General features: G+C 45.3%; 1 protein-coding gene across 1 annotated transcript in view; it reads left to right on the forward strand.

The window, feature by feature from the left end:
* The first annotated feature begins 10,706 nt into the window (after positions 1-10,706).
* The window catches only part of LOC118836450 (selenoprotein N-like), a 32,068-nt gene continuing 29,337 nt past the window's right edge, over positions 10,707-13,437 (forward strand). The window contains exons 1-2 of the mRNA XM_036743741.1: positions 10,707-10,892; positions 11,853-11,970. Of these exons, the coding sequence (XP_036599636.1) occupies positions 10,707-10,892; positions 11,853-11,970 (304 nt within the window). The remainder of the gene's footprint in view (positions 10,893-11,852; positions 11,971-13,437) is intronic.

Raw genomic sequence — 13,437 nt, forward strand, 5'->3', positions numbered from 1 at the left:
AAAGCAAACTAAGGATCAGTCCTAGGTATCCGGTGGGACCAGGGTGTCCAGCTCCTGAGTCGGGGAAGGAAAGGCAACCACCGCACCTCCACCTGCCTGGCTTACTGCAAGGACCCTTGTCCTAGCCCCATGGGCCCAGCTGTCTAAGGAGCAGGAAGCCCCCCTCGAACACTTAAAGAGGCTCTATGATCTCGGGCAAGTCAGGCAACTTTTCTGAGCCTCACTTTCCTCATTCATAAAACGGGGATAATAACAGAACCTGACCACTAGTGGCTGTGAGGGTCAAATGAGATCAGGTGTGACCCAGGACAGGTCAGTCAACCACTGTCTGCCTCAGTTTCCTCATTTGTAAAATGGGGATAATAATAGCCCTCACCTCCCAGGGTTATTATGGGGATAAAATGAGATATTTGCAAAGGGCTTTGCAAACCTTCAAACATTATAAGTGTTAGCTCTTACTATGTATTTAAAATGCTTTTGAAAGTGACATTTATTGTTATGGTCATCGTTATCTGTCCCCTTGCTCTGACACAGGAGGAGGTGCTGAAGTTTCTGGGGACAGAAGGCCAATTCCTCTTCTCCTCTCTGGACATTGACAGGGACCTGTACATCAGCCCCGAGGAGTTCAGGCCCATCGCTGAGAGGCTGAGGAACATCAACAGAGAGTAGACACAGGGGCATGGATGATGAGCACAAGAGAACAGGAAACATTGGCTCATCACCTTAAAGGAAAGCTTCATTTTCCCATCCGAGGAATACCCCGCCTCCTCCTCCATAGCAGGATGAGGACAAAGGAGAGGAATCATGAGGAGATCCCTGGACCTGGCAAAGTGCTGCACGAACGCTGGGAATCATTATTAATGGGGGGGAAATATCTGAGTACAGATATTTCTGTACTCTCACTGATGAGAGTCATAATCATTGAATAACCCAGGCAAGCGAATGACTGGACTCCTCAGATCCTCAAAGCTCCTTTCATCATAGGTTTTCATATGATCTCAGCTGCCCTCACAAATGGAGTTTCAGATACTTTCATGGTTGCGGTTTACAAATGTATAAATAATAAAAGCTAGTAGGACCTCCTGCTTATTCTTCCCCACAGTCAAGCTTTGGGAGCAACACAAAGAGAAATCTAGAATCCTAGAATAAGAAGGGAACTTCTTAGAGCTTTATGTGGTCCAAATCTCACATTTTACGGCTGAGGATGTAATACTGGAAAATTAAGAACCCCTGAGAAACCTCTAGCTACTGACAAGCACCCCCAGAAAGAATGGACTCAGATCTCTTCAGCATTTAGCAGATATCCTGGGGCTCCGTGACTCCTCCAAGGAATGTCAATAGATAGGACCATCCCACTGAAGGATAACCTGGCAGACTCTTTCTGTCTAGCAGATATCCCTGGGGCTCCGTGACTCCACCAAGGAATGTCAATAAGATTATCCCACTTAATGATAACCTGACTGAATCTTTTGATCAGCCAGGACCTTTGTTCCTGTTCCCCCCACCCTGTGACCTGGCCTGTAGGTTCCAGGAGATAATTAACCACTGTACCCCCACATGCCCTATATAAGTCACAGCGTCACCCCAACACGGGGCCACTGATTTGGGTTGCAGTGCCCCGATGGCCGCCGGCTAATAAATTCTCCATTTAAAACATATACTCTGTGGAGTGTCTCACTTGCTTCTGGTACAACAAGGAAACTGAGACCCAGAGATGTAAAAGAAAAAAAATACAGCCAAGGACATACACCAAATTAATGGCAGAGCCCATACTAGACTGTATTGAAATGGGTTTTTATCTTCATAATTATACCCCAATCTGGCCCTAACTGGTCAATCAGTTAATGAATAAACTTTTGTTAACAGCCTACAATGTGCCAAGTATAATGCTAAGCAGTGAGATTACAAATGAAAAAGATAGATAGTCCTTGCCCTCAAGGAGCTCACAATCTACAAAAGCAAGCTGAAAAGGGGGAGGGGTTGGGGAAGAAAGTACCCATTGTAGGGGTATGGTGGGGTCCAGTCCAAGGATTACAAGCTGGTGGAAAATGAAGAGATGGCTGGTCTAGGAGCCTTCTTTAAATGGAGGCTTTGGGAAGAACACTTACTCCACCCTCCAGCCCTCCAGTGAGAGGAACAGAGGGTCCTGACATGAGGAGTGAATACCAAAGCTTGAAGGATGATGAGCTTCCACGCTAAGAAGTTTTCCTTTGGGTGATGTGGAGTCCAGTCCAAGGAGTGCAAGGTGGCAGGATATAGTCTTTTGAAAAAAAATTTAAATCTCATAGAATCAGAGAATTTCAGAAAACTGAAAATCATTGTCTGATAGTCAATAAATATTAAGCTCTTACTATGTATGTGCCAAGCGTGTTGGTAAGTGCTGGAGATAGAAATATGGAAAAAAGAAAGATGGTCCCTGTCCTCAAGGAACTTACACTCTTAGAAGGGAAGAGGACACACAAAAGAAAACTGGAGGTGGGGAAGGGTGGTTAAGGCACCTGACAGGGCATGGCCAAGGAATCAAAGGAGTCCCAAAGGAATGTAACCAAGTGGGAAATGAGTCGTGTGTCCTGAGCCCCGCCCCCCACCTTAAATGGAGGTTTTGGACTTCTCAGCTCTGCCTTCCAATCAGAAAGGTAGAAGGTATCTGAAGGGTGAGTACCAAGACTGATTCAATCTTACAGGGTGATGAGTTTTTCCCAAAGATGAGCTTCCTGGGGGGGAAGCTACAGCACTGCTCCTGCCTCCAGAAGACTTGGATTCACATCCCAGCTAGAACACTAGCTGTGTCATCCTGGGCAAGTCAGGGACTTAGCCCCTCTGAGCCTCAGTCTTCTTAGATGTAAAAAAAAAAAAAAGAATCATTGTACTTATCCTAAGTTTGTTGTAAGGAAAATGTATCCACACTATAGCTTTATAAAAATGGGAATCATCCTCTAAATCAAATGAGATGATATTTGCAAAGCACTTAGCTCAGTGCCCGACACAGAGGGCACTATATAAATGCTTATTCCCTTCTTCCCATCTATTCTACCTTCCTGTCTCCCCATTTCTACTCCACCTTTTTTTCTTAAACAGAAAAGAATCTGAAGCCAGAGAGTGGAAGTGACTTGCCCAAAGTCCCATGGTCACTTAAAGTTTATTAAACAAGCATTTGCTAAGCACCTGCCCCCTGAAGAACACAGTTTAGCTGAGATGTGGTTCCTGCCTTCATGGGTCTTATAAGCTATTGGCCAGACCAGCAGTGACAGGGGATTCCCCAAATCACCCCCTCCATTACAGACTGGACTAAACGTCCAACATCCTAACTTTCATTTTAGTGACCTTTCTGTTACATCAGAAACAACCCGACTATTTCCTTTTCGCTTTTTTTTTACTACTTTAATTCCTACTTAGTTCTTTTTGTTGATCTATTGGTAGTTTTCACAAGGGTCCCAGGATAGTTGAAGCTGGATGGTAGTTGTTCCCGTTTTAGGGGCGGGGAAATTGAGGCTACACCAAACATTCACTAGTGTGCTCACAATTCAAAAGCACTCCCACAAAAGATGGGAGCTGGAGCTTTCAACTCATGAAGAATGTGGAACAGTTGCATAATGATGGTTAAAACAATGTCACGGAGGCTAAAAGCAGAAGAGAGACCACAAACAGGATTTTCTCAGCTGTGTTCTGGCAAAAAGGAGAGCAAGAAAGCATTAGAATTGCTTCCTGGTAGGAAGCACAATAACAGCTCCCCTTAGGAGAGTCTTTTGAGGTCACAAAGCACTTTACTCACAATGGCTGGATGGTGGTTGTCCTTTTGTTCTCCAAGAGGACCGAAATGACATCATTATGTTGGGGTCAAGGAACAGCGTGTCCGACTGTGGCTGATCAGATCAGTCTGCACTCAGAAGGCTCTACCACAGGTCAGGCACGAACATTTGGAGGAGAGATGTGTCTAAATTTTGTGCACCCGTGTTTCTTTTGAGCTATTGCAATTCTGCTTCACTCACAGAACACAGCACCTCCTTTGACGTGGGCCATGCTGGACAGTCCTTTGCCAGTATCTCCTATGTCTCACAATTAATTCCAAAGTTCTTAAGACAGGCCTTGAGAGAGTCCTTCTAACACTTCTTCTGACCTTGCCTTGTGTGATTTCTCTGTAAAATGGTCTTTTAGGCAAACATACATTTGGCATTCAAACAGTTCATCAGAGTTGCACTCCCTGCAGAAGAGTTTGAATGCTTGGCAGGTTAGCTCAAGAAAGGACCTGTGTCCAGTACCTTATCATGCTAGGTGATTTTCTGAATCTTCCTAAGACAATTCAAACGGAAGCAATTCAGTTTCCTGGCATGGCACCGGTAAACTGTTCAGGTTTCACAGGCATACAACAATGAGGTCAGCACAATGGCTTTGTAGCCCTTCAGTTTGGTAGGCGCCTAGTACCTCTTCTCTCCCACACTTTTTCTTCAGAGCCCCAAACACTGAGCTAGCTTTGACATTGTGTGCATCAACCTCATCATCTACGTGTACATCCCTGGAAAGTATACTGCCAAAGTAAGTGAACTTATCCACAGCATTAAATATTTATTTCTCCATTTGCTGTAACTGGTGGTTCTATGGATTGATAGTGTGGTGTTGGCTGATGGAGAACCTCTGTTTTCTTGGTGTTGATTGTCAGACCAAAATTAGCACAAGCAGCGGAGGATCAGTACATATCTTGTAATATGTACATATCTCAGCCTCAGAGGCTGCATTTAGTGCACCATCATTTGCGAACAAAAACTCATACGTGAACTCTCCCTCCACTTTGGTCTTGGCTTGTAGCCCATTTCAAGTTAAAAAATTTACTGTTAGTATAGTAGCTGACCTTAATTCCATTTTCATTCTCAAAGGTGTCCAACAACATTGCTGAAAACATCATGCTAAAAAGATGAGAGGAAGCACACAACCTTGCTTCACTCCACGGGTGACTGGGAGCATTGTCCATTATCCAGAACCCGGGCACACATGCTGTCATGAAATTGACATACAACACAATGAACTTCTCTGGGGAACCAAACTTTGACATAATTTTCCACAAGCCCTCATGATTGAGAGTATCAAAGGCTGTGGTCTGATGGACAAATGTTGTGTGTTCTGCTCCTGACATTTCTCCTAGAGTTGTTGGGCAGCAAACACCATATTGACCATTCCCCAGCCCTTTCTGAAGCCACACTGGCTCTCAGGTAGATGACCATCTTCCATGTATTTTCCTCACAATACCATGGCAAAGGATGACCTCAGGGAAACAAACGTAGACCACTCAGCTTCTATTCTGCTCCTCTTCTCTGTCAAGAAGGATGATCGCCAGACTGAAAAGGGAAGGATCAAAAGGTTTCCGGGGAAATGGAAGCCCAAGATAAGGGAGGACTCAGTAAGAATACACTCAGGTGTTTTAAAGACCACCTGACTCAGCCCAGGTACATCATGGGTCCTGGAAGAGCCTATAAATAGGCTTGCTCAGCTGCTGAAGGTAATCTCCAAGGAGTCCTAGAACCAGAACAGTCTCAGAACTGGAATAATCATTCTAACAACAAGGCTGTTGTGTGGAAAATATGAGGTGTTGTTACTATCCCCATTTGACAGATGAGGAAAATGAGGTTGAGAGAGGTTAAGTCACTTGTTTGACAGTCACCCATCTTTCTTTGTATCCTCAGTGCTTAGAACAGTGCCTGGAGCATGAGCAGATGCTCAGTGAATGCTTCTTTATCTGACTGTATTTGACATTTGAGGCAGGATTCCAACTCAAGTATTCCTGACTCTCAGTCTAGCACTATATTCCTTATGCCATCCAGCTGGCACAGCACCATGCCTTCCTCTGCCTCTGGTGCCAATTCACTTCTAGGAATGCTTGAATTTGTCTCCAACTGCACTGAGAAGAAGAAAACCCAATCGATGCCTGAGCATTAGTCCAGGGCCCCCAGGAAGGAAGCAGACAGACATCTCTAAGGATGTAGCTTTTGTCCCACACACGATTTTTGTGGTAAATGAAAGATGTAACTTTGGTTATTTACTTTTTTTTGAGGGGGGAAGGCGAGGCAATTGGGGTTAAGTGACTTGCCCAAGGTCACACAGCTATTAAGTGGGTCAAGTGTCTGAGGTCACATTTGAACTCAGGTCCTTCTGACTCCAGGGCTGGTGCTCTACTCACTGTGCCACCTAGCTGCCCCGAAAGATATAACTTCAATACATCAAGTTGTTGTATGTTTGAAAGGGTTAGTTTTAATTTAAAAGCAAAGGATAAATGAAGTGTAACTGTTAGGAAAACATGAGAAAATTAATAATATTCAAGGAATTGAGGGGATTAGGATAGAAAGAGGTTGGTTGCAGGAATAGGGTGAACCACAGTGACTCCATCTTGTGACTCAGTTCTGGAGCCAGCTCAGTTCTCCTTCTATTCAATTATGGGTCTAGTCCAACTTCTATCTTGTGAGAAAATTTTATTCAATTACGGGAATTGAGAGAAAACCTTATAGCATCATTTGAACCTAGCCCCGTGTGGCTGGGAAACTGGACCACCTCTATGTGTTACTTAATTAAGGACCTGGGTTATATTGAGCAGAAACCCAGGCAGCTCCAAAGATGAATGCACGGAGTTTTCTCACAATTGTACACCTCAATCAAGATGGCTTATCTTCAAAATGGCTCTGTACTGATCAATCAGTTACTATTTCCATATTACTTTGATTGAATACAGATACTTGGGGAGTGGGAGGAGTGGGGCACCTCCTTTTCTGATTTCAGAGAATTGAACCTGTTCACTCTCCCCCTCCCAACTTGAAAAGTTCATAATTTTTCTTCCAAGTAGAAACCAGATGACCTAATGTATCCTTGTTAATGGTCTCCTTTTAATTAACTGACTTTACTTGATTAATTGTTTTTAATGTATAAAAGTCTTTCTCCCTCTGTATTCAGGGTCCAGGCCTAAGCTGAGGAGGTCTAGTCCTGGTTTGTCCAGCAATTGGCATGCATTGCTTAATAAATCAATAAGCTTGGAAGATCAGAACTTTGTTTCCTCAGTCATTTCATCTTTTACCTACCACACTTTATATATATTAACATTATATAATATTATTATATATAAATGATATATATTATTTCTAAAACATGTACATATTTTAAAAGGAACACTTGCTTCCCTCACTGATCTCCAAAACATATATACATACATACATGTATGTATATATGCACATGTGTACATATATGTTATATACAAAGGTGTGTGGTATATATACACAGGTGTGTGTATGTAAATATATATGTTGTATATATATGTATATACACACACACTATATATATATAAAAATCCCCCCCCCTTGATGTGTGATTTCATCAGTGTAAGTTCTTTCTACCAAAGTATATCTCCAAGCATTTTGCAGGTTATAGCCTTAGGACCCTGAGGGTAACTTGGTTTGCCCAAGGTCACACAGCCAGTAAATATCAGAAGAAAGACTTAACCCTTCACCTTCATCTTCCTGACCTGGACCCTGGCTATCTAACTACTGTGCCACTCTGGCTTATGATTAAATAGATGTATGATTAAATTCCACAATTTAGAAAGACAAAAGCATTGAGAATCGTCTCCTTGTTCCATTAGAGTCGGACTCTGCACAAGGGAGGGTAACACACACAAGGGAAAGAGGTCAAAAAGCCCAGCCAGGGCCAGAGCAGGGCATCATTCTTGTGTATGTGCCTTGTAGTGGTGACACTTGGCACTGACTTTGATAGGAAGAAGCTGCCCTTTCTCTAAAAACCACAGGCACGAATAAAAGAGGCTGGCCAGAGGTAAATCAAGAAGGGATTTGCATTTCTTTGTACCCCCAAAACTTGGCAGTGTGTAGCACAGAGTAGCCATTTAATAAATAAATGCTAGTTGACTTGACTTAGGGACCATGAGGATGGTGCCCTGGAGGCCCCTGATCAGGCCTAAAAGACAGCAGAGATCAGGGATTATGAGGCTTCAGTCTTGTTTTCCTATCTCCAGGTGGTGGTGGGTGGAGAGTGGGGAAAGATTTTGGGTTGGAGAGGATCTCCTCATTTCTGACAATCTATCTCCCACACTGTCCTGCCTACCCTATGTTGTATGAACAAAATGCACTATGCCCAATCCCCCTATCCCATTTCCCACACCCTTCAGACCTCCTCCCACTTTTCCCAGAATTGAGGAACTGAGAAAAATCCAAGTGAATCCAGCCCCAATATCCCAGCTTGGCCCAGGGCCTCATCACTCCTCCCCATCCCATCACGGGGTAAAGAGCCTACAATTAGACCCAGTGGAAGGGGCCAGTTCCTGTTCCAGAAAACAGCCTCTGTTTGGAGGAATTATTGCTAGCATCAGGTCAGTAGAAGCTCTTTGCGCTATTCCTTTCCCTTTCTTCCTTCTTCTTGTCCTTTCCTTTCTTCCTCCCTTCATCCATCCTCAGTGACAACATCTCTAAGTTACCCACAGCCACTGTACATGTGCAGTCAATGTACATGCTGCTCAGATTCTCTGTGCTGGGTTCAGTCCTCCTGCCCTTGCCAACCTGTATAAAAACTCAGACCAATTAGATGGTCAATTTAAAAAAAGTGAGGCATTTATTCAGGGTTGAGGAATTGCAATTCGGGACAATGATGTCCAGGGAGGGAGGGAAGAAAGGGGGATTCTTATAGGGTTTAGGCATGGGAAACAGAAGGGGGAGGGTGTAGCTGGGAAACACAGACTAGCCAAACTGAAGGAGGGAGTGCGCAGTGGTGTCCTTGTGATGATCTCTGTCCTGGAATAGGAGTGGTTAGAAATTGCTCAGGTATGGTCTTCTTGGGGCAGTTAGAAACTGCAGGTCAGAGCAGGGTAGGGGCCCAGAGATTGCCAAGAGGGACACCCTATACTAATATACATGGTCTCCTTTACCCCCATATATGGTTTAGACAATCCATGCACAACTGGGAAATGGTCTTTTACTCAGCATTTGCTGAGGTGATGGTAAATTATTTCCCTTGCATCTGCCAGTTGTCCTGACCTATGTCTCGCCACTGGATTCTGAATGACTCTGAAGGAGAGAGTGAGGTTGATGACTTTGCACAGACCTTCTTCACTTAAATCCAATTCACTTGCAAGTCACCCTCCTGATGTCATTGGTCCTCTTCGAGAATGAAGGACGAACAACAACAATCTGTGAGCATCTGTTCATTGGAAAGTCCAACCAGCTCTCCCACAGATAAATAAGTGGTTGCAGTGAATAGTCTCGATAGGGCCCTACCACCTTGAAAGAGGAGAATGTCTTGATGACCCCTAGAAAGACTCCACTAAAATCCCTGGTCAGTGGGTCAATCACTGATAGTCCTTTGACTGCATGAATGTCTCCTAATGCCCAGAAATCAACTCTTCTGTCCCACAGCTATCACCTAACTCCCAGAATGCCAGGGACACCCTCTAGCCTGGGACTTCCCTTTTTCCCCCCTTTCTTATTCCTCCCTATAGGTTTGCAGCTTGTGCCCCTGGCCTCTGGACTTCTGCCATTGGCCTCTGATAATAGTGCCAATATAAAAGCCACCTGCAATGAATCTTGGAATAATCTCTTCCTGTCAGAACCTCTTAGATGAGTAATAGACCGAGGTTGGACCATTACGACTTTCTGTAGCTTGTGATCCACTGACCAAAGCTGAGACTGTGTTTCTAAACATGCATAGTCTTTGACCAGCAATAGCATCATCATTCTTAGATCCCAAACAGATTAAAAAAGAAGGGGGGGAGGGTCAGCTAGGTGGCGCAGTGAGTAGAGCACCAGCCCTGGAGTCAGGAGGACCTGAGTTCAAATACAGCCTCAGACACTTGACACACTTACTAGCTGTGTGACCTTGGGCAAGTCCCTTAACCCCAATTGTGCCCTGCCTTCCCCCCTCCAAAAAAAAAAACACGGAAAGTCCTATAAGCACAAAAATCTGTATAGCCCTTTTATCAGGAAATGTGTAAACTAATTATGGTATAGGAATACAATGAAATGCTACTGTGCCATAAGAAATGAGGAAGGGCACAATTTCAGAGAAACTTGGGAAGATCTATACAAACTGATGCAGACTGAAACGAACAGAACCAGGAGGATAATTTATCAACAACACTGTAAAAATGAAAAGCTTGGGATTCTGATCAATGCAATGATTCCAGAAGACAGAGGAAGAACACCACTCACCTCCTGATAGAGAGATGATGGACTAAAAATGCAGAAACGAGACACGTTTTTGGACATAGTCCAAAATTTGGAGATTTAGAATTTATTTTGTTTGACTATGCATATATGTTGCAGGGGTTTTGTTTTTCTTCGGGGGATAGGGAGAGAGAACCAATTCTTGTCCATTGAAAAAAATGTATTGTTTTTTTAAAGAAGAGACTTCTCTTGCGCTGGGCCTGGCACACAGTGGGTGGCTAATTACAACTTCATAGTCAGAACCACATACTGCAACCATCCGGAGCCGCCAGCTCCAGAGCCAGCTTCCCATCTCCTGCCAGTTTAGGAGACCGAGAATCTCCAGTTGTCAATCAGACGCCGGTCCCGCCCCTCCCCGGCTGTCAGTCAGTGGTTCTGGCCACACCCCTCCCAATCCGTTAACTGGCCCCTTCGGAACAACTGGCCCCGCCCCCTCTCCGCCATTGGCCAGCCATTGGCATTTTCGCCTCTGAGGAGGAGGAGCCGGAGCTGCGGCCTCCTATCATGGACCCTCCCAGGAGGCCGGGGCCCAGCGAGCCTCGCCAACCCCAGCAGCCCCGGGGCCGCCGGCTTCACTGCCCCCTCAGCCTCCGTGACCTGGCGCTGCTGGTGGCCATGCTGGGGGCGCTGCTGGCCATCGCCGCCCGGGGCTACATGGACTTCAGGGAGGCCCAGGCCGAGGCGCTGCGGGTCAGGCCTGGCCTGGGAGGAGGCGGGGAGGGGACCGCGTTGGAACTCCTTCCTCCTCCCCCATCCCCTCCCCCTCTCATCTCTCTCTTCATCCCCTTCCTCCTCCCCCTCTCATCTTCCTTCTCCGCATCCCCTCCCCACTTCATCCTCTTCCTCCTCCTCTCCCATCACCTTCTCCCCCCCTTTCCCCCTTTATCCCCTCCCCTCTCATCTTTCTCCTCTCCCATCCCCTTCCCCTTCTCATCTCCTTCCTTCGTCCTATCACCTCCCGCTCCCCCATCCCCTTCCCTGCCTCTTCCCTTTCCCTCTATCTTCATTCTGGGTGTATCTGTCTCTCTTGGGTCCCCTTGACTTTTCCCTCCACTCTCCAAAAGCCTCCTTCCCACACTCAGGCCTTAACCCGGTCCCTAACCACTGAACCATCCCCCTCTTCCGTTAGTCACAAATTCCCTTCACCTTAGTTGCCTCCTCACCTCCCCTCCATCCTCTGATGATCCTAGCGAAGCCTAGCTTTCTCCTGGAGATCCACATCTCCTCTTACCCTGGACGCATCAGACTAGGAGAAGGAATCGTCATATTCCTTATTCCCCACGACTGCCTTCTGGCAGCTTCACTCCGTTAACACTCCCTTCTTATGGGAGTTAACCGTGGGGCCTCCAGTTCCCTTCTTTCTCCCTTCATCTCCTTACCCACCCTTACACTAGCCTCCTTCCAACACCTCAGTTCTCATAAGTTGTCCCTCCAGTCAACCTCAGCCACGGAAAAAAAAAAAACAACCTTTCTCCTGCCTCCCTCCCCGACCCCATCCCCACCTCCAGTCAACTCAGTTTGCCTCAAGTGTAAAACGTCTTAACTGTGTCTGATCCCAAGACAGAAAGAGCAGCAAACAAGCCTCTGGGGAGTCCAGCAGCCTCTTCTTGTATGCTCAGCCCGTCTCTCTGTCCTCTTTTTCTGACACAGGTGGCTGCACAGAAGTATCTGGGGAAGGATGGATTCTTTCTCTTCTCCTCTCTGGATACAGACAAAGACATGTCCATCAGTCTTGAAGAGTTCAAGCCTGATGCTAAGAAATTGATAGGTACTTGGGAGTCACTAGGGGCTGATGAGAAAGACCCTGGGGGAAAATTGGAGTGACTTGTTCATTTCCCCACCTGAAAAGAAAAATCCCATTTCTACCTCACAGGTCAAGGTGAGGATAAAAGATATAATTCATTCGAAAAGCTCTTCTCCTTTAAGGGCTGTACAAACATCAGGCATTACTGATGATCATTATCAGTGATGACAGTGGCAATAAATAAATAACAGGCAAAAACTAATGACCCCTCAAATTCCCAGAGCTTCTTTCTTCCCAGAGTTTATTTTGATCTTAGCTTTTCTCACAGGTTAGTGTTTCAGAGGCGTTGTGGTGTGCCTTCCTGCCACTCTCGGCCACAGTCCATCTCCCCCTTATCTTGGGTGACTCTTGTCCATGCTCATCCTTCACAGGATCATAGATTTAGAGCTAAAAGGAATCTCAGAGGCCAGCTAGTCCAATCCCCTCATTTTACAGATGAAGAAACTGAGGCAGGAGGAGGTCACACAGTATCAGATGTGGTTGGTTCTCAACCGAAGTCCTTTGTGTCTGCCCAACTCAATGGAGCCCTTACTTTAAGAGAGCCTACAGCCCCCTTCTCAGAATAATGTTAAGTGTCTAAAACAAAATAGACAGCATCACAAAGAAAGCCAACTGTACTAAAGCAGTTATCAACATTTTAATAAGTTACGAGGCTCCCAGTTATAAATAATAGCTAGCACTGATACAGCACTTTAACATCTGTAGACCATTTTACAGATTTTATCTCATGTGATACCACAGCCCTGGGAGGTAGTGGCTGTTATTATCCCCATTTTACAGATGAGAAAACAGACAGAGGTTAAGGGATTTACCAAGGGTCACATACCAAGTAAGTGTCTGAGGCTGCATTTGAATTCAGGTCTTCCTGACTCCCAGCTCAGCTCCTTTTCCACTGTACCACCCAGCTGCCTGCTTTATGAACCCCAGCTTTAGATCTCTTGACATTATTTGGAACCAATGGGAAAAAATGACTCTCCATTGGTTATCCTTCTTTCTCACTATATGCCCACACCTTCTCTTCTTGTCCATTGTCTTGATCATATATTTATGCTGTTTCTCCTACAAGCTTGGCACTTGATCCCACTATGCATCTCTCTGTTGCCTTGTAAGTAGCTGACAGCTTAAATATTCTTGAGATGGGGGTATTCCATGCTTCAAAGCCATGTAGGATCGCCAGAAAAACATTGGTATTCAAAAGATGATCTTTGCTTCAGGGAGCAGCTTAGGGTCATTAAAAGTACTGGGCAATTTCCCAGATGCTATCCAGCCTGCTTTCTTCCTGTTCAACTCTGGGTCATTGCCCCAGTTCATCATCCATCAGCAGTGTCTGGCCAAACAATATGTACTGAGAGTTCAGTTCTATGACCCATCTCTATCACAGTCTGTACAATATGCCTTCTTTCTCTATTTGGTTTTTGCAGTGTAAATAGT

This window comes from Trichosurus vulpecula, chromosome 2 (genome assembly GCF_011100635.1).
Source record: "Trichosurus vulpecula isolate mTriVul1 chromosome 2, mTriVul1.pri, whole genome shotgun sequence".
Lineage (NCBI taxonomy): Eukaryota > Metazoa > Chordata > Mammalia > Diprotodontia > Phalangeridae > Trichosurus > Trichosurus vulpecula.